The sequence below is a fragment of the Colias croceus genome, chromosome 2 (genome assembly GCF_905220415.1).
Source record: "Colias croceus chromosome 2, ilColCroc2.1".
NCBI lineage: Eukaryota > Metazoa > Arthropoda > Insecta > Lepidoptera > Pieridae > Colias > Colias croceus.
The window spans coordinates 12,880,008-12,906,338 of NC_059538.1; the positions used below are offsets into that span (position 1 = coordinate 12,880,008).

At 31.1% G+C, this 26,331-nt stretch overlaps 2 protein-coding genes across 2 annotated transcripts in view; one reads left to right on the plus strand and one right to left on the minus strand.

The window, feature by feature from the left end:
* Positions 1-26,331, minus strand: part of LOC123704557 — a 63,263-nt gene that overhangs the window by 35,810 nt on the left and 1,122 nt on the right. The gene's annotated exons all lie outside the window — the stretch shown is intronic.
* Positions 8,409-16,030, plus strand: LOC123704565. The gene is made up of 2 exons (XM_045652945.1): positions 8,409-8,878; positions 14,086-16,030. The coding sequence occupies exons 1-2, from the start codon at positions 8,868-8,870 to the stop codon at positions 15,755-15,757; spliced, it is 1,683 nt and encodes a 560-aa protein (XP_045508901.1). The 5' UTR covers positions 8,409-8,867; the 3' UTR covers positions 15,758-16,030.

Consider the following 26,331-nt stretch of genomic DNA (forward strand, 5'->3'; position numbering starts at 1 on the left):
AGGTATTTTCATCAAAAAATGTTTGACTCATATTTCGAAATGGTTTAGAAGTAATTAAACTGAAATTCAGCTCATCAGCATCATCGTTATAACTATCACATTCACATATTCTGAAACTGCTTTTTAACATTGCAGCATAGCTGCTTCTTTATATTATCTTATTAGCTTACCCCCCGCGGCTTCGCCCGCTTTGTCTAAAACCTAATAAATTATATACTAAAACCTTCCTCTTGAATTACGCTATCTATTAAAAAACACCGCATCAAAATCCGTTGCGTAGTTTTAAAGATTTAAGCATACAAAGGGACAGAGAAAGCGACTTTGTTTTATACTATGTAGTGATGTATATAAGAACTTAATTTATTGTTATTTTCTTTATATTATGACAGTCGTAGTGTAATGTTCATTAGTAAATAATTTAAATATGTTAACAATGCACCGTTAGGTCAGCTCTACGTAATAATAACTACTACGTAATAATAAAAAAGAAAAATTTCTTTAATGCATTTGCCTCACGCATTCTTTCTTCCTTTCAAAGTTCGATAAAAAAAGAATTCATATTGCTATGACAGATCCACTATAAAAATATATTATTATTATTATTATTTATAAAGACATTACTAATTAGCTGTTATCGAATGAATATATTAAATATCATCTTTATATTCTCGATAAGAGAAATTGTTTTTATATGGAGATTATTGAAGAGGTCGATGTTATTTCAATGAGAGGTCAGGGTTCGCGGCTTTTCCGGGTTTTATAAATAAGTATAAAAGAATGTTTTAATTTTTTTTTTCATTGATAAAAGGAATTTTGATGAGTTTTTTGTATTTTTCTCCCGAGTATTTTTGCTATTTGTTCTGCATTTTTTTTTAACTTACCTACACCCATTTTAGTCATGTTATTTTCGCGATAAAAAGAATAACGAACATTAATAATTTATTAATTACCATAATAAAATTATTACCATAGGTGTCAATTTCAAATAATTAAATTAAAATTTATTAACGTGAATATTGGTGATCCCAAACTCGTTGTGTCAAAAATGTACAAGAGAATCTTGACAAATCATGTTTAGGAATATTTTGAGTAAAAAAATGAATAAAACATTTAAAAATATGACGTCACTAATGTTGACAATGATTCTATTGGAACCATTCAAAAATATAATGTTTGCTCATATTTCGTAGAAAAGTCCGTTGTTACCTAACTTGTTTACAAACAATGATTCGATAATTAAATAAACAAACAAAGTAATGACATAAAAAGAGTTTTCTGTTTATTACGACGAAGGATTTATACTAATTTTCCAATGCTTTATTTGGGATGAGTTTACTGCTTCGTCAGGGATCTTAATTTTTAATTGTCTTCAATTGTTTGAATGAATGAAAATAAATTTCTCTTCAAGTAAACATTGACTTAATGTTTAATTGAAGGCTTTAAACAACTATCACTACTATTTAGCGGTGAACATTTCTATGTAAACGCAGTCAGTAGTCACTCTTGACTGCGTTTTCGGACGCTTCTAATTATGAGAAGCGCTTTTAATATCGAATCCTAAAATATTATTTCGCTCTTAATAGCTTGTTAGTCTTCATAATATAACACAAAATTTTCTGAATTCACCATGAATGTATTGCATAATAAAATACATAGTTTGTTAAAATGTAGAGTCAGAAATAAATGGTGACTTCACAATAGATTTGAAACACGATATAATATATGAACTTTATCAAAACTAGTCGTTTTATTATTTTAAAAACTTGTTTATTCAAGGATAAAAAATATTCTTTCAAATCATGGTTTAAAAGACGTCCATCTTTCAATAATTGAATAATTATAAAGCGGGTCTATGAAACGTCGCTAATTAATGTATAAATCAATGCTTAATTCTTTATAAATTACAAATAACAAAACATTAAACATGACTGCCTCAACACTTAATTTCATTTTTATTTTATTATCCATTGTTAGAGTACGTTAGCCTATGTTAAATAACATAAAAAAACACTTTTAAGTATGTTATTTATGTTATCAGACCATATGACAGATTGCATAATTATTATTTTATAGATAAGCGAAGGAACCTTTTAATTAAAAATAAATTGACGATTTAAATTAATATCTAATGACATGCATGAACGCTTCTTTGAGATAGCTAATTTATCGCAATCCATCCCTTCCATGGAATCTACAATATTATGAAAATTCCTGGCAAACTCCCGTTCTTTTCTAATGAAATAATATCGTGATATGATGCCATAAGTCGACTTAATTACGCCATCCCGTTGCTCCGTGCGCGTGCGAACAAAATCATTGGATCCACGTAATCTATGTTAACCGCTGTAAAGGCTAACTTTGAACGTAAAACACGGAAATAATAACAACAATAGACAGTTATTAATATTGTTTCCGTATCAAAGTCGATATATATAAGATATAAAAATTCTTTTAGATCGGGTCATTAATGACGATAGGTATAAACTCTGACATTTGATTTTTTACGAACTCGCCGGTGTTGTATTTAATTCGTTTGTGTGATATAATAGATTGTGCAATTAGCAAACAAAACTGGTTAAACGAACTTTGTACTGCATCACCATATTTTGCCGACAAACATGTTTATTTTTATATTCACGTAACTCATTCGACTACATTACCTTCAATTGATCAAAAATATCATGGCACACATATTTGCATAAACCATCGCTTCTTTCCTATCATATAAAACAATAGTCACATAGCGTGTTAAAAAAATACTAAATACCCGATCGTGAATAACAATACGACTTCCTAGAGCCATGCAAATGACCTGTAAAGGTATTAAAATTCTGACTACGAACATCACTTCCGTACTACACGACTGGAGTGCTAAAGGGAAGAACTGCGTCTGTATTTACCTGAAACAAGAAAAGAATAAATTAATAGGTTTACCGACACCTCCAGAAGGAGGATAATGTTTTTAATGGTGTGCGGAAAATACGCATTGAGATTTTTTTAAATTACTTTTTAAATTTGTGACTATAGAAATAAAGTTTTAAAATAAATAATTTAGGTTTCTTTAGAAAGTTCCGCCTGAAGCTGAAACGTATATTCTAGAGATAAACTAGTTATATATTCATTAAAATTCTAAATACATAATACATATTATTATGTATGTAAGAGACTATAAAATAAAATGCATTTATAAGAAGACTAGTAATTTGTGAGAACCTTATAATTCCTAGTTAAATATCAAACTTAATTTAAATAAAAAAAATACGAACACATGACTTGCACACGTGTAGACTTGTACATTTATTATAGTAAATATATTAATTTTATCCTTATAATGAATATCATTTCTTTGTGTAAATGTGATTTTTAAGCTAATTTAGGCGTAATAAAATCTAGATATCGGTTAGAACAAATGACGTCATACATTAGTTTAATATTCATACATTTTTACATACTTGCTTCACATTAAATGGGCTATAAAATTTATTAATTTTATTCGATAATTATTCAGTAATTGAGGTCCGTCGGGGTTAAAAATACCTATAGCTTTTTATGTTTTTGTCTTCTTCTACTCTGTCGCTGTTCTGTTCCCTTCTAGGTACATACTATTAATAATTAAAATGAAATTAATTATTAAACATGGAATTTCACAATACTCATACGGCATACCACAGAGAGATGTTCTTTTCCTTGTTATTTCATACTACGAGTTAAACCGCTATATCCATAGCATAATTTATATTTATTAAATACATACTATATTCAAGGTTACACATGAATGACAAACAAAATTAAAACGTTTCAAAACAATCCATAAACAATGCTTGTTCGTGACCTAAATTCATAAGAAAGTAATACGTTATTATATGAAAAAAATATATTTATGTAAATGTGAAGTTTCGCAACGTTCCGATAACGATTCGCTTTTTATGGTCATGCAGACCACGCTCGGTGCAATGTTATAACTGGATAAACATTTTAACAAGTTTTAATAAAAAATATATTATGTAAATATAAATATTATACGCATGAATTTTAGACTAGCTTGAGTGTGCGGCGTCGCTCGTGTGCGTAGCTAATTTGACCGAGTAGGTTAAATTATTATTGTGTGATTCAAGATTATTTACAAATGGATATAGAGACTGGCGTTTAAATCGTAATTTACGGCTTAGCTATAAATTATATGTATGTTTGTTTATCTATATATTATAACTATTATCATACACTTTCCAAAGATATTATCTTCTTCCTGATTATTTGCACAAATTACGATTCATTAAGTATTAAAATCCCAAGCATTAAAGGAAACGGTACCATTAATCTAAAACACATCGACTACTTAAACTTTTCCTATACAAGAACTCCAATTTCTATGGGCGTGGTAAGTTACAATATAAAACGAGAACTAAATACTGTGAAATATGCATTTCACAAGAACATCACTAATACAGCTTATGTCCAATTACAGGCCGGATATTGCGCTGATAGTCTAACGATAAACCTGTCTTTAGGTTCGTTATGTATGAGGTAATAGAATGAATTATTTTAAAAAGTTAATAAGTATCTTGTTGATAAAACACCATTAATTCGTTTTTATATCAACTAGTATTCCGCATAATTGGTATTACCAAGAACAATTTAAACACAGTCTAACTTTAAACTAGGGATCTGTCACTTTCATAGTTGTCTATGTAAAATACGACAAGAGAACCCTGTCTAAAGTTTTTTTTGTGGTAAGACAGAATATATCGTAATGTTTTCACTTAAATTATAAACATTAAACATAGATTAGTAGATATCTAAAAATACTACGCGTATTTTAGAGTCATTTTTAGACATCAGTTATTATGAAATAACAATAATTAATCAAACTGAATGATATTGTTACAAGACATCTCTATCATAAGTGCTGAATAACGTTCATATCATACAAATATAACTTTAGACAAAATATATTTATCATAAGAACAACAAATTTTAATTGGGGTGACTGGGGAATAAAATAATATTTTATCTTGTGTAGTGTCTTTAAGTATGGATTTGAGTAAAAACTATTAATAAAATATTTTATAGTCTTATTGATAACATTACTGAAACTAGACAATAACAGTGGCCTACAGTATATCATCACTACATATTATAAAACAAAGTCGCTTTCTCTGTCCCTATGTCCCTACTCCCTATGTCCCTATGTCCCTTTGTATGCTTAAATCTTTAAAACTACGCAACGGATTTTGATGCGATTTTTTTAATAGATAGATTGATTCAAGAGGAAGGTTTTAGTATATAATTTATTAGGTTTTAGACAAAGCGGGCGAAGCCGCGGGCGGTAAGCTAATACTTAATATAATATTTTCTTAGTTTTTTCTCGTTAAAACAAACTCCTAATAAATAAATATTAGAAAAGACCACGTATAACACTTGCAAAGTATTGGCGACATCTTTACATAGAGATAAGGAAAACAATTATTTCCCCAATACCCAATAGTATAGATGATACTGTGTCCTATTGTTCAAATGAAAGCTTTCAATCAAAAAGAATAAATGTTTTCAAATAATTACAACCTTACAATGTTTTCCTTTTAAAAATTACCATAAATCTGTATGAAAAAGACCACATAAAGATAAATGAAAAGCCCAATGTGAGTGAAATTTTCCTTTAATAAAATCTATTTAAACGCTTCGGAAATGTTGGGATCATAACATTGAAGCAGGTGGCTCTCAGACTCGATCGTTCAAATAAACAACACGATGAAAGATGTAAAACGCTTCCAATACGGATGTAATAATCATTTCGGAAAGTTTCAACTTTTCAATGCGTCACGAAAAATAAACATTTTTATAATTTCAAGTGCATTAATGAAAAGTAATAACTCTTCAGCTTCAATTGCTTTTAATAATTATAAATCCAGGAGTTGTCTTTGCAAACTTAGCAATAAAATTAACAATAGCAGTATTGTCCCAATGTTATTAATTTCCTATTTATGTCATGGTAATTCCTAAATGAATGATGATTTATTTTTAAAAGTCCTTCCTACTATTTATATATCGCTACTTTTTACGATCGAAAATAAATAAATAAAAATCATAATGGCTTTATTTCAGTTTAATTCAAGTAGCTAGTTCTAAGTACAGTTATTACATTCACTTTTTTCGATTTTTCGTCTAGATCTCTCCATTTACTTTATCATTCACTCACTTCACCTTACATATTACACAATACATTAATACATTCACAGGTGTTACTTATTTATCATACAAAGTGCTACATTTTCATTAAATTTGTTTTAATTATAAAATCTACCTAATTTGCATGTATAACCAAGCAATAATTTCTTATACACTACATTTTAAATTTACATATGTATTGTATGAAATACAACGAACATTCAATTGAACTGGTAAACTAGAAAACTAGACTGATATTTTTCTTTTAATATCGTAATTCATAGTGAAAATATATTTCAAAATCTTCCACTAATTTTTAAAGCATAGTAACCTTTTGACAATAAACCTCTAGACTTAAATTAATATTCAAATAATAATTATTATTACGGATATTAGCCTGACCCAGGTAGTTTTTTATCAACACTTTTTGCAATAATTAAATATTATTTCGAATATACCCACTTCTAAAACTCAATTCATCATCAGTGCCCAATATTTATTATTCACACATGTTTTAATGTAATATAATGATATTGTTGATATTTTTTGTTAATACTAATGAGTTACATAATATTTTGTGAAAAAGATTACCTATGTGCACTCAACTTTACTATCATAGAGACTGTTTTGCTTTAGCAAAAAATATGTAATTTACTATTACCAAAACGTTAGAGAATGTGGCAAAAATATTTAACCTACAATCCTACATTGTATAGAAAATATAACAATATAAAGGCGAAAGAAAGTATGCACTATGCATAGACGCGTGTCTGTTGTTATAGCCGCAAAACGGCTGATTAGAATTAGCACTTGAGTAAAACTTCTAACTAAGGTGAAGAATTATTATCACCCGCATTATTAAGCACAATAAAAAGTAATTCTTAGTCGAATTTTAGTGCTATAATATGTAGATATAAGCGCAAAGTACTAAATATAAACACTGTATACTAACTACTACTAAATATAAAAACTGTAACTGTTTGTGTTTACAATGGTGTTTGCATTTCACGGCATCTTTGACCTTAAAGAGTCCATTACTAGGTTTTTATGGCGAGAAAAACCACAAAATTGTTTTTGAGATACTTAACGAGCAATGTAAATGGTGATGATGATTACAGTTTTAGTAATTAGTTAAAGGTCAAGGAATTTCAAGAAATCCGTAGAGCACTAAAAGCAAAAAGCGTTTTAAATTAATTAAATAGAAATCTTTTTATAGCACCTGCGAAAAAAATAAAATAAAAACTTAACAAAAAAGCTTCGTTATACCTACGGCACTTAAATCTTATAGTTGTATAAAAATTCTTAAGTCTTAAATATCTGGAAACCTTTTCTGTGGTATAAATACTCAGAATATATGCAATTATTGTAAAGCCAATTATTTTAACAAAACAAACATACTCTTTAATTATAATTAATTTTATAGATACAGCATTTACTTCGATACACATTTCTTATCCAACTTCTAATCATAGCTTTATATAAATTTATCATTAAGTACAACAACAACTCGTAACTTGAGACGGTCACCAGATAACTTGCTCCCGAGGGGTCAACCGATAGTGAAAGCATTATTGAACCGTGACCCATCATAACTGTATACAGTGGTCGATTGATGATTATGATCATTTCGTAATAACTGATTTAACTGTGAGCGTTATAATTAGTCTGTTTTGCTTTTGAATAGATCGTTCGCCCGGCTCTCGTTGACTTGGAATATAATCAAATGAATATAGCCTCTGTTGCTCAGGGATAAAGTAGCTTTTACTGGTGCAAGACTATAACTAAAAAATAGATGTAAAAACTAAAAAGTAACTTTTAAATAAAATAAAATAAAATAACTTAGGTACATAGCGTATTCAAATGAATTTCTTATTACGCAATACTCTAATCATTTTATTAAAACGTAAGAAAATACTGTTTTACTTGAAAATACTTTTAAACATTTTTGTACCTATCTTTTTATCAAAACTAAACTCTGAGTTTGGCAGTGATTCAAAAATCGTACCTATGTATAATTAATGAAATCCTACTTTGTTATCTTACACACATTTAAAACTTAACGATTAAGTCTTTGATATACTTACTACTTTATATATCATAGACTTGCACCTTACCCTTTTTTAATGTATCACAAGCCCAGTAGATAGACTATAAGACTAATCCACGCTATCTAAAAGATAAGAGCTAATCCGAATGTTTAGATCATGTCCTGCGTCACAGTGTACATATTTATAGCAGTATGTTATGTACCTACATATAAGATTAGAGGATGCATGGGGCCACCCAAGAAGCTGCACCTGTTAGGAATTGCGACATCGCGCACACCTGCGCTTCCAGAGAGTGTTGCGGCAATCATCGCCACCGCGACGCTGCAGCTACCCCGCCGAGGAGGACGAGCACTCTTAGTTCTAACATCGAACGGGAGGGACGTAGGTTAAGTTAGGAGTAATTTATTATGTAATTTTTTTTACAATAAATAATTTAAAGTAAATTTCGGTTTTTTTTGCGCCTTCGCGGGCCGGTCGATATAATTGGCGCAGTCGGTAGGATGATCCTCGAGAGCCGTCTCTCGGAACGCGAAACTACAAGCATCGAGAATTGCCATTCCATCGGAGGGACGACGACGGGGACCAAGAACCTACATCTATTGGCCGCCGCAACGCGAAGGGTATCCGAACATTGATACTGCAAGAAAGGCCGAAATGAAAATCCTGTAAGTACACTAATTCTCTTAGTGACTTGCCATTCCTAGATTTGTAAGTTTTCCTAGATTACCCATTCACGGGAACCGAGGAACTGTAGCGCGTAGGTTTAAAATATTAATTCATCGCGAATTAATTTTCGAATTTTACAAAATCAAATTGTAAAATTCAAATATAGATATTAGGTTGATAAAAGATTAATAAGTTTAAATATTAATTAATTACGAATTAATTAATTTTCAAATTTTGCGAATTAATTCATTTCATAATTCAGATATATTAATTAGGTAAAGATTATTATTTTTTTTATATTAGTTTAACGAAGTTAATAAATTTAATTAAATTTAATATATTTTATATTATAAGTATAGGAAATACAGATATCTAAAATGTCAGATTTAGATAAAATTTTTAATGCACTTAGGCTTTTGCCAGAATTCGATGGTAATGTTAACGTTTTAACAAGATTTATACATTTAAGTGACCAATTGGCTGAGGAATTTATAGAAAAAGATCCCGGAAATACTTTAAAAACTGCCGCGTTATGTAATGGTATTTTAAATAAAATCACTGGGCCTGCAGCCCGAGTTATTAATGCAAACGGTATACCTACTACTTGGCACGGTATCAAAAGCGTATTAGTTAATAACTTTTCTGACCATAGAGATGAGACCGCCCTTTATAACGATTTAGCCTTATTAACGCAAGGTCGTAGCTCTCCTCAAGAGTTCTACGAAAAATGTCAACATCTTTTTAGTACTATAATGACGTATATAGCATTACATGAAACAGTCGTTACTACTCGTGAGGCAAAAAGGGACCTGTATCAAAAATTAACACTACAGGCTTTCCTACGTGGCCTACGAGATCCGTTAGGCTCACGTATACGTTGCATGCGCCCCGCAACCATTGAAAAAGCATTAGAATACGTGAATGAAGAACAAAGCACTTTATACCTTCAACAACGTAATGAAACTTTTGATAGGAAACCCCACGTACCCTTTAGAATGCCGTACTCGAATGAACCGTTTTATAGACATAATGATTTTAGTGAACCTATCTCTTCTAAACTACAGCCTTTACATTCGTTCAGACCGCAATTTAAGCCACCAAATTTTAATCGAAATTTTAATCAACCACAGGGACCAGCACGTCCTACTCGTACTATGCAAATTTTCCGCGCTGCACCCCCTAACTATAACCCGCAGAGCAATACGTTCAGATTACAGCCTAAACATCCCGCGCAACCGAAACCGCATCCTATGAGTGGCGTTAGCCATTACGTTACAAAGACTTTACCACCAACACCTTTTGCACGCGCTCATGATTGGTCAAAATTTGGTAATCCACCCCCGAGTAATTACTTTAAGACTAGGGAGATGAATCATAATGAATATATAGATAACGAAGAATATTACTGTACCGATTTATATCCTTATGAGGATAACTATTATAATAATGAATATTACTGTACGGAATATGAACCTTATGTACATTGCGAACAGACAGACGCACCTGAAAATTCTGATGAAACGTGTGACGTACGTTCAGAACACGATCAGGATTTTCAGAATCCACCAAAATTAGAAAAACCAAAATAGAATTAAATCTACACACGCAACGTCAACTTCCTTATATTCAAATTCATAATCCTCCACTTAAATTGTTAATTGATACTGGAGCTAACCAATCTTTTCTTAGCCCTGATGCAGTACAGAGATATTTTCCTGACGTTACTCTTAATTATGACCCCTTTGAAGTAAGTAATGTTCATGCTGTAACTCGTAGTAATTATTCTATAACATTACCTAGTTTTCCTGAATTTAATGACCCTGACGATATTACATTTTTTGTTTATAAATTTCACAATTATTTCGACGGCTTAATAGGTTCAGATTTGTTAGATAAATGGGAAGCATCAATTAATTATAAAACTAAAACTTTAAATACTTGCAATGCTACGAATCGGTTATTAGTATATGACTCACGGAACGCTAATCTTTATGAGGACGTCATACCCGCAGGAAGTAGTAAATTAGTTAGATTACCTATAGATGTTGAGAATGGAGACGCTATTATACCGGAACAAATTATATGTAATTGTCATATTTCTGAATGTTTAACGAAGGCGAAAAGCAATCGCGCTATCGTGGAAATTTCTAATCCAACCCGTAATGACGTAATTTTTTCAATGGATCGACCAGTATGTGCCGAGGTTTATAATAACGAGTGCACGCGCACCAAACGTTCGTCCGACCGTGTGAAACAGGTATTATCTCGCTTGCGTACTGATCACTTAAATAATGAGGAACGTTTAAATTTAGAGTCATTATGTTCACAGTATGCGGATGTATTTTATATAGAAGGAGAAACCTTAACATTTACGAATAAAATTAAGCATTCTATTAGAACTAAGGATGAAATACCGGTTTATACGAAAAGTTATCGCTATCCATTTATTCATAGACAGGAAGTACAGAATCAGATAAGTAAGATGTTAGAACAGGGTATTATTAGACCATCAGATTCAGCATGGAGCTCTCCTATTTGGGTGGTACCTAAAAAGGCAGATGCATCCGGCAAAGTTAAATGGCGTTTAGTTGTTGATTTTAGAAAGTTAAATGAGAAAACTTTGGATGACAAATATCCGATTCCTAATATTACAGATGTCTTACATAAATTGGGTAACTGTCAATACTTCACAACGTTAGATTTAGCAAGTGGGTTTTATCAAGTAGAAATGAACCCAGCTGACATTCCAAAAACCGCTTTTAGTGTAGAACATGGTCATTTTGAATTCTTAAGAATGCCCATGGGTCTAAAGAATAGTCCGTCTACTTTTCAAAGAGTAATGGATAATGTACTGAGAGAATTGCAAAATTCTATTTGTCTAGTCTACCTAGATGATATAATAGTATTTAGCACTTCTTTACAGGAGCATATCGTTAATCTTGGGAAAGTGTTTCAGAAATTGCGTGAATCCAACTTTAAAATACAAATGGATAAATCGGAATTTCTTAAACTCGAAACCGCGTATCTAGGTCACATTATTAGCAAAGATGGGATAAAACCTAACCCAGATAAGATATCTGCCATCCAAAAGTATCCCCTTCCGAAAACTCCAACCGATATTAAACGATTTCTAGGTCTATTAGGTTATTATCGGAAATTCATACCAGATTTCGCTAAAATCACGAAGCCCATGACACAATGCTTAAAAAAGGGTTCAAAGATAACATTTTCTAAAGATTACATTGAATGTTTCGATAGGTGTAAAACATTATTAATGAACGATCCAATTCTCCAGTATCCTGATTTCAATAAAGAATTTATTCTTACGACTGATGCGTCGAATTTAGCCATCGGTGCTGTACTCTCGCAAGGCCCCGTTGGTTCCGATAAACCAATTGCGTACGCTTCACGTACACTTAATAGTAGCGAAATTAATTATAGTACGATTGAGAAGGAATTATTAGCAATTGTCTGGGCAACGAAATATTTCCGTCCTTACCTTTTTGGCCGCAAGTTTAAAATTATAACTGATCATAGGCCCCTTCAATGGGTCATGAATTTAAAGGAACCTAATTCCCGTCTCACACGTTGGAGGCTCAAACTTAGCGAATACGATTACACCGTAATTTATAAGCAGGGAAAGCAAAATTGTAACGCCGATGCTTTATCGCGTATTCAAATTAACAATGAGGAAACAGATTCTTTAGCGGTTAATCCAACAGAAACAACACCTTCGTTAATAAGAAGAAGTTCAGATACAATTACTGTTAATTCAAATTCAAGTACGATTACTGCACATTCGAAATCAAGTACTCTTACAGCAAATTCCGACACCGTCACAGTTCATACTGACGCGGAGAACCCAATTCTAGATATACCTATAACAGATCACCCGTTGAATAAATTTAAGAGACAGATAGTTATTACTTTAATAGATAGAGTACCGAGTAAGCCTATAATTTCAAAACCTTTTGAAAATCATACTAAGATAGATATTAATGTTAACAAAGCGAATATTGATAGCGAAATAGTTTCACTAATTAAAAAATATGTAGATCCTAAGATAAAAACTGCAATTCTAGTTCATCCCCCTGATGCTATGTGTACTATAGTTCCAATAATACAGAGTAATTTTAAAAGTTCATGTATGGATTTAGTTCTTACAAAATTAGAATTGCAAAATGTCAAAGATTACTTTAAGCAACAGGAAATAATACGAAATTATCATGAAGGCAAAACTAACCATCGCGGAATTAACGAAACTCATTTATCTTTATCTAGGAAATACTTTTGGCCTAAAATGAAGGAAGCAGTAACTAAATATATTAATGAGTGTAGCATATGTGGTCAAGGGAAATATGATAGAATTCCAGTAAATCCAAAATTTCGAATCGTAGTTCCTCCTACAAAACCTTTTGAAATAATACATCTCGATTTACTTACTATTGATTCTCAGAAATATCTCACTATAATAGATGCATTCTCTAAGTATGCTCAAGCATATTGTTTAAAGGACGCAACCGCAATAAGCGTAGTTCAGGCTCTTTTGACGTTTGGTACACATCATGGCTTACCTATGACTGTCGTAACGGATCGAGGTCCTGAGTTCACGAACCAAATATTCAGTGAATTTGTAAGGCTTCATAGAATAAATCACCATAAGTTATTAGCTCATGCACCTAACGAAAATGGTATGGTAGAACGGCTTCACTCAACTTTATTAGAACACATACGTTTACTAAAACTTGAACGACGTGGTGAATTAATCATTAACTTAATGCCGTATGCTGTTCTTGCCTATAATAGTTCGATCCACAGTTTTACGAAGTGCAGGCCTCTTGACATTATAACCGGTCATTTAGATCCCCGCGATCCTGTAGATATCGATCTATCAGAAAATGTCTTACAGCAATATATGCAAGAACATCGCGATAGTATGCACAAAGTATTCAAAATTATTAATGAATCGTCTTTGGAACGCCGTACTCAAATTACAGAAAACATTAATAGGAACCGCGAACCCGAAATACAGTATTATCCAGATCAACAAATTTTTGTAAGAAATCCTAGGGCTAGTCGACAAAAGACCGCACCGCGTTTTACGCACGATACTGTACTGGCTGATTTACCTATTCATATCTATACTAAGAAGAAATATGGCGCTGTTGCTAAATCTAGGCTTAAGAGGGTACCTAAATTGTTACAGAATCCTTCCTCTGATCCTGTGCCAGATTCAAGCAGAAGATCCCACCCTGACTAGCTTGGATGACGGACCTGGTATATTACCATTTAATATTGGAACTGCTAGAATTGTCACTCATTATCATTCATTTTTGCAAATTATTAATTTAAAGGATATTCGTGATAGTATAACCATAGTAAAGGATCAATTAAATTCATTAACGCCTAATTTGCACGATAAATTATTTTCGCTTTATAATTCACATATTGAACACTTGCATTATAAGATTATTAAATTGTCAAATCAGTTGGAAACTTTTGAACCCAATCGCATAAAGAGAGGTCTCATAGATGGTTTAGGTTCAGTTATAAAAAGTATTTCTGGTAATCTAGACTATACAGATGCAATTAAATATGATACCGCAATTAAATTATTACAAAATAATGAGAATAAATTGGTCACAGAAATGAATAATCATATAAGCCTCAGTAAAGATTGGATAGAACAACAATCTGATATTTTAAACAACTTAATTAAAAATCAGGAAAAAATTGAAATAGCTATAAATGATTTAAAGGCCAATAATTTAAACGTTACTCTATACATAGATTTAATTCAACGCGTAGCGATTTTATCAGATAATATAGATGATATATCTGAAGAATTACATAGATTAGAAAATTTATTAGGTTTTATTCGTGCGAAAAGTACGCATCATCTTATGTTCAATTCAAATTCTCTAAAAGAAATGCTAAATAAATTACACAAATTTTATGGTAAAGAGCAAATCCCTCAAGTTAATTATAGAGAATATTTTGATTTAGTTAAACTAGGCTATTATTATAGTAATAGGAATATAGTTATAGTTTTTATGTTCCCGGTTGTCCTTCCTGCTACCTTTGAATTATTTAAATTATCCATAGTTCCTAATAAAGATAGTAAAGTCCTAATTCCACCCTATCCTTTTGTGGCAATTCACAACGAGGATTTTATGTACATGGAGGCAGAATGCCCGAAGTCTGGCCTAGGGTATCTATGTGAGGACAAGCTGAACCATCATCGATCCAAAAATGACTGCGTGTATCACCTTATTACCACGCAACGAGTCGTCGCATCTTGTCTCTTCACGCCTGTGGAGCTCGGAGCGCCCGCACTAGAAAAATTAGACGACGCCCACTACGTCATCAGTTTCCCCAAGCCATCAAAAATCCACTTATCATGCTCGCAAGATCAATATGACGTCATTAAAGGAAGCTACTTAGCCACAATACCCAAAAACTGCATTCTTCAAACGGAGGCTTTCAAGATAGTCAATCGAGAAGACCATATCAAAGGACAGATAATGAAAATTGCAAACCTGCCAGATTCCAGCCAATATAATACAGATGAAGAAGTTCTGAAGTTGAATTCGATAAATTTGGATAAATTACACGCTAGTAACAGAGCTATATCAATGGAAATGCCTATCAGTACTAACAACGGATACGAGATTCTCTATATGCAGCCTTCCATAATACCGATATATGTTATATTAATAACGAGTGCAGTTGCCCTAGTGACATGGTACGTCGTACGGAGACTGCGTACATCAAAGCCTATTACTACGAGTGTTCATGGTAATCAAAAAGAAGAAATAGAACATCAATCGGCGGAGGGTGAAATTTCAGCGATATTAACGAGCCTTGCCCGCCAATAATCGCTGAACTTCAGGAGGGAGGTGTTATGTACCTACATATAAGATTAGAGGATGCATGGGGCCACCCAAGAAGCTGCACCTGTTAGGAATTGCGACATCGCGCACACCTGCGCTTCCAGAGAGTGTTGCGGCAATCATCGCCACCGCGACGCTGCAGCTACCCCGCCGAGGAGGACGAGCACTCTTAGTTCTAACATCGAACGGGAGGGACGTAGGTTAAGTTAGGAGTAATTTATTATGTAATTTTTTTTACAATAAATAATTTAAAGTAAATTTCGGTTTTTTTTGCGCCTTCGCGGGCTGGTCGATATAATTAGTATGTAAATGTCACGCTTTTTCTTGTTTACGTTATTAGCTAATTATGTAAAATTAAAAATCACAATGCGCATTTACCATGTACGTAGGTAGGTATATTTTGTTTTTCACACAGTTATTTATAGTACCTAATCTGATAGCAAATATTATGATAGTTTTATTTTGTATTTCTTTACATAATTAAGGCGATTTTTATGGTATATATACACAACACACTGTCGGAAGATTATGTTTTGGAACAAATATTTCTCCAAACACCAACCCTGGAACTCAACGCAATATAGTCAGGGACAAATACAGCGTATTACACTAATATTGTTTACACAGACCTCGCTTCAATATTGAATATTTTCCATCGGATATGGAATTTCATTATAACCCCGACTTTCTCTATTCCTGACTGAAACCTAACCTTTGCTCCCATGATCCTACTTTCATTGAATTCCATCAAAGATAATTATGAACTTTGACATTTTATACAATAGAAACTTCGTGTTTGTAAATTATTTTGTTGAAAATTATTAGGATTGTTATCTTTATATAAAATTATTTTCAAATAGAGAAAATAGACGCCTATTTACGTAACTTACGTTTGCACTTAGAGCTAGCGCGCAAGAGCAACTTTTGTCTCCGCAACTATTTTGTCTCTCCCATCACCTCTATGGGCAAGTAAGAAAGTGCGCGCACGTAGCGACGCAACTTCCTATAGAGTTGATGGGAGAGACAAAATAGTTGCGGAGACAAAAGTTGCTCTTGCGCGCTAGCTCTTACAGTGACTTTGAACATTAAAATTTTATAATACCTACTTCTACATACATAATATATTATTGAGGTAACTGTAATATTATCTTGATATTCAGCTATGTATGCTCGGGAAGTATTACGTACTTATTTATACTGTCTATAGGTTTCATCAATTAAAAATGTACTTTAAAGTTTGATTAGCTCTATAATACTGGTAGATGTTTACTGATAAATATAACACTTGCAAGGAAAATTTTAACTTGCGACAAAACACCTGACTAAACAAAGATTGGAATTTATAACTAACTAGCTGCTCCGCGCGGTTTCACCCCCGTGGCTCCACTCCTGTTGGTCGAAGCGTGATGATATATAGCCTATAACCTTCCTCGATAAATGGGCTATCTAACACCGAAATAATTTTTCAAATCGGACCAGTAGTTCCCGAGATTAGCGCGTTCAAACAAACAAACTCTTCAGCTTTATAATATTAGTATAGAAAGGCTCTTTATAACCATTATGCTAATAATTACAGTAATATCATTAATTAATTAATAGCAGCAATTTCTAGCACACTTTTTTACGATAAATTAGTTTTAATGCATTAAACAATGCATAATTTACTAGTTACAGATATCCGTGGGAACATATTACTAATTGTTTTTGTTACAATATTAGCAACTATCAAAGCAGACGGTAATCAATATAACCTATATCGCTTTTAAATTTAATGACCAATAAATCAATAGCAAAACATGAATTATTGTTGATAAATATTTTGATGTTTATAATAGGGATAAAGTTATACATGAGTTATACCTACTGTTATGTGCATACTGCGTACGTTCATAATTTAGCTAGATAGTTCACGCTAAGAGTTCACGTTTGACATTTTTGTACGGATTTGCATAAAATAGATTATGTATAAAACGCTTTGGTAGTCTCTACTATGGGTAGTAGATAGAGTATATAACTATAGATAAATGTAATAGGTATATTTTTTCTATTCAGCATTACAGATTACGACTCACAAAAAGTGAAATTCGTCGCGGCTGAATAAATTTATAACATTTACTACATTTTATATGTTACAAAATGATTACGAAAGCGTGAAGACAACTCCCCCAAAAGTATTATGAAACATAACGTAAGGAATTAGCTCATACATCTTTAAATCTATAAATTATAAGATGTTGATAAAGCCATTCCCCATTCTGACGTCACGAGCTAGCTCAAGGCATCTCAAGGCCATCTAAATGCCACGCGGCTGTGTTTTCTTTTTGTAACGTTAATTTAAAGTTTAAACTTTGAGATTAACAAATATTTATGAGCTAGTACGAAATTGAAAAGACGATTAAAGACTTCTTGTGTAAGTAATTAATTATTAGCACTACTTTCAACTAAGAAGTTATAATACCAAAGATTTTATAATCTCTTCTCTTGCTGTGGTGACTGCAGGTGTCATCAAATATTATGTTTGTGCCTCAGCTTACATATTATGTGTGTTTAGTATGAAAATATTCTTCAAGATTACACTACTCAAATGTATTCGATCTGCATTAAAATTATAATCTTAAAACTATGTCTTACGACCACCATCCTCATTACATTTGATTGACATTTCATAATTATTGACATTCACAATTGAAAACAAAGCAGTCTGTTACATAATTACAGTAACAAGACGGACTATACCATACAAAAGCTTTCACTCCAAATCTACTTTCCATTTAGCCATCAACTATCTTACAAGTGATCTTCAAACCTTACAAAATTGATGTTCAAAAGCTTGAAGGCCTCTTACTTTTTTTCTGTTTGGAGACGTTTTATTTTCACATGCAAGCCGCTAACGGAAGCATCTATCCCACTCTACGGGATCTTTCTCACTCGTTTTTTTTACCACATTCCTAACATCATTGTTCGCTCCCACAGTCACGGTCTAAAGAGTTTTTGATACCATTTCCATTTCGGTTTCTTTATCACCTTTACTGTCATCAACTTAAAGTTCCATTTCGTTTACATCAAATGTATCATAAATTTGCTGAATGTCTGGTTTCATAGTATTGTTGGCATAACCGATATACTTACTGGTTAACACTTGGTTGTGTTTAGTTTTGATGTTTTAATTCTGCTTATAAATTGAAGCAAAAAGTTAATATGTTAATTGCCTCACCAGATGTAGAGTTTTTTGCGATGATTATAGAGTATATCAGCTCATGTCATATTACGGAGTTATGAAAAATGGTTTTAATTGCATTACATAACAACACATAAATCAAATTAAAATCCGTTATTATGGTTACAGGATAAAAATATAAAAACTGGTTTTTTATTTTCAATTTTGAATTAGTCTTTGAATCTATTTTTGTATGCATATTGTATAATCCAGTTTAAATTCATAATATTATATAATCGATGTTTTATTTACTTCTTTGTCATAAAAATATCTGATTTAGCACCAACATGAATGCATATTATAATATAATTTTTAACCATCGTTGCATATCACATATTATTTATGTTAAAACCTAATAACTGTAATTTAATATAAAACAGTCATGCTAGTTACTCTACATACAACTCAAGAACGGATGAACAGATTAAAATAACTATTATATTAGAGTTTAAATTATAGTATAAGCCACTTTTTCAATCAAGCACAAATCATACTCATTTGAGTATGATTTGTGTGATAAAGTTCGACAACTCACATTTGTCAGTTTCTACTGTTTTGCCACTTTCATGATAATCGCATCGCATTTTCTTCTGCAGATTATTCCTCAAAGTATATTTCAACCTCTAGTTCTCTAAATGTTACCCAGGACGTAATTCCTCATATAATTAACCAAAACCCGGATACAAACAAGCGACTAGACATATCAACGGCTTATGACTCAAATGCAATAACTCGTTTGCACGCCAAAACTAATTTGCAGTAAATTTTGAGCCAGCTCAGTATTATAAGCTTATTTAATTAGTTGTGCAATTATACATTTATCCATTTGTTCAGGCTATAAGGAAAAGTTTCTGATAGATATCTATATCTTTAATGTTGTGTTAAATTTTCCCGAAAATTGAGTAACTTTTCTTATTTCCCATTTCCAGTTTATTATTATGTATAAAACTTACATCAATAAAGATAAATAAAATTAGTTAGGTACTTTTAACTTGGGTAAAATTTAATAAGTTACACTTAGGTCGGGGTATACTTCTTTATGTATCAAGGGTACTTATGTATTGTGTAGGTTATTTGATAAAAAATTGATATTTATCACATGATTGTATACACCTACATTAGGCACAAAATACAATATAATACAAATTAAGATATGCCACCTAACACCATAGTTTAATTTAGTTTTTAATACAATCTTATTGTATTTGTGCGAGTGGGTGGTAATCTAATAATGAGATAAATTTGCAAGAGCTAATATTTTGAAAGATTTTAATCGACTTACCTGAAGCAGGTCTGACATACTCCTCTATGATATAAATATAACCTAGTCACTAAAACCTTTTTTAATCTGTTCATCCCATAGAAATCTAAATAACTAGGCAGTTATTTAGATTTCTATGGTTCATCCGTTCTTGAGTTGTATCATGTATAGAGAAGGTAGAAGGGAAAGAAAGCGGAAATAATTACATCCTTTCACTTTTTATCGTATTATTTAAAACATAATCAATGAGTAGAGGAAACATTAATTCTAATCAGATAATGATTATTTACAGTACCAATAATAAATATATTATATATACTGACTTCTAACTGACTTGCCATTCCCATGGCACAGCTCAAATGATTGATAAACTTTGTTCTTTGTTCAAAAATAATGTTCAGATTACACCTTTACAATTAAGTTACCAGGTGGTAACATAAAATACAAGTATTGCTGCATTAATTTGTATTATTTATAGATTGTTATTATAATTGGTCATGAATTTAGTACCTACCAAAATAATGTGAGCATTCTGTTTAAATCCCGGACAGGTACTTGAGACTCTCAAGTAAATTTAACGTTTTGAGTAAGTATTTTTTGATTTTGTATGTTGTAAGAAAATTAATTAATGAAATAAGTCAATCTTTAAAGTTATCTCATTCCTATTTACGTTGACTGTTATAAGTGCTTATAAGAATAAACCATTTTTGTTATACTTAGTGTTGGCCAAATGCAAGAACAAGACGAGACTTCGCCAGTCTTGGTCTTGGTCTTGCGCCAATACACCTGGTCTTGGTCTTGGTCTTGCGCTCTCAGTCTTGGTCTTGGTCTTGGTCTTGCAGCAAGAGTCTTGCAAGTCTTGCAATTACCTATTAGTCTAGGTATTACTATTTATTAAAGTTTACTTTAAATCTTAGAAAAACGTATTACAATTGGAACATTGTGAGCTTGAATTAACATAGCCATGGTAAAGATCAAGCAGATTAATAAATAACTGAAGATTTGATAAGAATTTCGAAAAATCAAAGTCCTAGCTGCAAGACGCAAGAGTCTTGCAGGCTATGTCTTGTTCTTGCTCAAGTCTTGCACGGTCAGTCTTGGTCTTGGTCTTGCTAAAAATACGCGGTCTTGTTCTTGGTCTTGGTCTTGCAAAAACGCAAGAACAAGACCAAGACTGCAAGACCAAGACTGAATTTGGGCAACACTAGTTATACTATGTAGTAATGAAATGTGCTTAAATGCTGAGAAATATGAATATTTAATTGCATACAATTATTTGTTTCAAGTATCGAGCGTTAAAACAACAACTACGCAAGTCCCACAAGAACTAGAATAAAATATAATTATTACAATTTTTTTGATTATTTTCTGTCTAGGTCCTTTGCTCTTATTTTTACTCTAGTTTGATGAGAATTTAACAAAAATGCAAAATTCCCACAAATGTCAGACACATTAAACGCTTGTCCACAAAAAATTGGTTCACACGTAATAATTACGTTATTGTACCGAATTTTACGCCACGTGATTCCTTTAATTTATCTTTTTTTATTTAATCCGGATAAAAAACTATCCTATATTGTTAAGCAAAGTCACACATATTAAATATAAAAAAAAGATTGGTAAAACTAATTATCATTTAACTTTATGAAATTCAAACCAATTATGCATCATAAAATCTTTTTTTATGTTAATATATTTAATTAGAATTAGAATAAATTGAATGGACCATTCTTATTAGACTCATAAGCTATTGACAATATTTATCTCTTTCTTTCTTATTTTATTCAATATCTTTCTCTCTCTCGCTTTACTTCTAAAAAAAACTAATAAAGCTATTTATATACAGTATGATATAATAATGATTCATAGAATTCCACCGCTAACTTCAACACGTAATAAGACAGAATAATGAATTGTTCTCATTACATAGGTTCAGGTATGTAGTACCGATCATCCATTAAGCAGATTCAATTTAATCCGTGTTTAATATTTAATCGACTGTTCTTGTATACATAATTAGGCATAAATAAAAATAAGTCGGGTTTTCCTTCCTGATATTTCCTATAACTCCAGAATGCACGAAGCGATTTCCACGGTTTTGCATTCGTTGGAAAAGTCTCGGGCTCCTTGAGGTTTATAGCAAAGAAAAGGTGTCTCTGTTGGCGAAACAGAGTTTGCCCGGTTTGCTAGTTAGGTATAAATTACTAATGAGGCTTCTCGGCTGATTCCAATAAATGTTATTGAAGTAAACTATAGGCCAACCAAATTTCAACAGATATTGCTCTATTATTTTTTTTGTGAAGCAAAATACAGTTTTGTTTAGGTAAATCTATTCATTTTAATCTCTACTGGTTTCATTTTCTATAATTATTATAACAGGAACCTTAAGCTAAACTCGGTGTTCATCTGACATACTTAGTAGATCTTTTTAAAATGTTGTTATACAGTTTACTGTCAGTTTTGATTATTATAAATCAAATACAACATCATATACAACTAAAAAAATATTCAATATCTACTATGAATCTACATACAGATAGACATACATCACGAACAGACAAATGTAATTTATTCGCACGGAAAAATTACAACATCACACGTATCTTTACAATCTTCGCTCTGTTAAACTCGAAAATATTTTTCCAGATGCATCGAAATTCCTAAATTTATAGCGCTTGCTGCAATAATGTTACATTCCAAATATTATAAATATACTGATTATACTAAACTGTGATCGTTTAAAATAAATACTAATTATGCAAAACACTTATGCAACTAGGTTATTAAATCATAAATTATGTTATGACAGAATCATCTCTATATGGAATATTTATAGGTCTAAAATATTAAATTTTTTACTTTTTCAGTATTTTGCATATTTATATTATATTATATATACGGCCAACGAGTCACCATAAAATAATAACATATTTTACTATTTAGTCATACGGTATAAGTATATTAATTTAGTTAGCGTAATCGATTTCAAGACATTGATATTAACGAAACAGTTGTTTTGCATTAACATTTTACACAATACTTAACCAATAACGAATAGTTATTTCAGAAATTAATAATTTATTATCGTCTATAATTAGGCTTGTGTCTGAACGACGTTTAATTGAATTCTGTTGAATGATTTATTATTAATAAAGTGGGTTATTAAGAATATCTGTCACTATAGTACCCTTAATATTTGAAAATCATATTTACAAATTAAGCCTTTCAATGACGAGAATGCAGTTTTGAAACTATGAATATAATAAATATTGGGATTAATAATCAAAAATTAATCCCTGAAGAATATTTTTTACTCTTTTAAGCAAAAAAATATATGAAATACCATTGCACATAGAGTAGTTTAATAGGCACATAGACTATCTACACATATTATATCCTATTTGCTAAAACTCTGTTTAACGTCGGAAGTTAAAAAAGAACCTTCTGTCTTCAAACGACAGTTAAAAATAGCATGTCACTCAGAACTAACATAACCAGCGTTAATGTTATTATGTTAAATACCTACATAGAGCGATTTTAAATACACTTCTAAAATATATAAATGATCTGATAATAAAGAGTAAGTCGTCTTGCTCAGATGCACTCGCCTTGAACTAGATGTATGGCCTTTGTTAAACCCTCTGTGTTGTTCCAAATCCCTCAAACTAATGGATTACAGACCTGTTAACGAGTTTGTAATATAGCTTTTTGCCTGCGGTTTTACTCGCTAGCTGGTTGTGATTTGCTGTGTTTCAACTACTCCCTAGTAATGGCTATTTTTTTAGAATTTAGTTATTAAATATAGTCAAAAATATTTTATTATATGTATTATTTAGGTACTATCCCCTTGCATGAATAAAGATAAACAATTTGATGTAGAGTTTAGTTAATGACAAAAATCTATAACTAAAATATTGTTTTATTTCCACAATATTATCGAATTAGTTACGGAACCGAAAATAATTTTCAGGAAAGTTAAATGTCCAAGAACTTGTTATTTAACAAGTTACTGATCTTTAAAACATTGCGTGTAATTTTATATTCATGTTTGATTTAATTTGAAATTATTGCCCTTTAGAAACCAAATCAACAAGCTTTGGCTGGACTTAAGCCAATGCTATTTAATTAATACAATAAATACACATAAATCTTTTCAAATACCAAATATCTAAATTTATTGATATTGCATCAGTGGGCATTACTTCAGATTTTGATTATAAAATTTAATCAAACGTAACTATATAATATATACAATTTGAATATAATTTATTCGCAAACCGATAGTATGTATATTAGGTATATGCATTTTTTATATTAATATGAATATAGAAACACTTCTTCTTTAAATGATTTTCAAAATTCGATTGAACTGCATACATATTAATTTTTTTAAATAATCTATTTACCATTTCAAAACGTAAAATCCAAATCAAATAATTTAATATTTACAAAATAATAATTAAATTATACATGAGCGAAGTCACGCAGTCCATCAAATCATTCATAAAATGTATATAAAAGGAAAAAAAGATTAGTCCACTATCTAGTCACAACAACAAATATGGCACAGATCCTCTTATGTAAAGAAAACCATATCATTTATAGCATTTACTTCATTAATTAAATACTATAATCTATCTCTTATTTAAACTGTGAATCATATTGTACAAGATTAAACTACCGTATTTATTTAGATCAGTGGGTTTGCTGCATGATGTTTTATTTAATTTAGATATCATGGAGATAAAACGGATTTAAAACGGTTTAATTATTACTTGATATGACTATCTTAGGTTATTGTTTGCATTTTCCGATGTTTTTAGTAAATCACGTCAATCGCTCTAGATAGCGCCGCATGAAATACGAACAAATGCATTAAAAGTAAACAATTACAGATTTTCATGTGCTTATATGAATTTTTACAAAGAGTCTGATAAGAAGCACTAAAACTATCCATTTACGTGTCTTATAAGAATAAGCTTGATGATTACTCACAACGAAAATAACAATATTTATTTATCTCGAAAAATTAATTTAATAAATTAAATTTAACTTTTGTTTGAAAGGTGGGTGGGATATCATTATTTTTTAAGAGTTGCAACTATAATTTATAAATAACAATCTAAGTATTAATAAGTTTGAAAACATTACGTACTCTATTTATAAAAAGCCTTGTGACAAGTTCTTATTAGACTCTATTTTTAAACTAGCTATAAATTCCAATTAATCATTCCTTGCTATCAGTTATTGCTACTTCGCAAATTACCTATAAATTCCAATTAATTATGAAATATTTCACACTAAAGATTTCCTTACAATTTCCTAAATCCGACTCCGTTTCTGAACGAAAACGTCGAAATCCAATAAAAGTCTAGTTACCGATACGAAAACGTGATGTTATTTTGAAACGGTTTGTTTACATAATCGCAACAAACAGGTGTTTAAATTCAACTGAATTTATGTACAAATGTGCCTCTTGTATAAACACTTTCAAAATTAGTTTCTGATTCATCCTCGTAAAACCAATAATTGATTACAAATGGGAATATGAATTTATAGATATGAGGTTAATAATAGGACATATTCCTATAAAGATAATGCTAAAAAGATTTTTTAATTATTATTTACACTTTGGTAGTATACAAGTACACAAAAAAGTAATTTAAAATTGTATCTTTATCAACGTGTTCCTAATTCATGGCAAATGTAGAGAATTCACATTCTGACTCTATGTACATAAAAAATTACTTCATTTATTTGTTTCATAAAAACCATTAGCGTATTAAGTAATTACGTAAAGGCTCTTTTAATTTAAATGTTCAATATCTTTGTTAAGTACGTATGAACTTGAAGACTCTACAAAAACCTCGTTGGCGGAACATTGTCGCTTAATTACCTGTCTCAGGAAGTAATTACAAAAAACTTTAAGATCTAGCTACGTTTAATCATTTAAATGGTTAATTTAAATACAGGCGGATAAAACCGTGTTCTATGGTACCTACAAGTTCATGTTTTAATCGCACCCAAGTGATACAATTGAATATACTTCTCACAATCTGTTCTGTGAATTAACTGTACGAC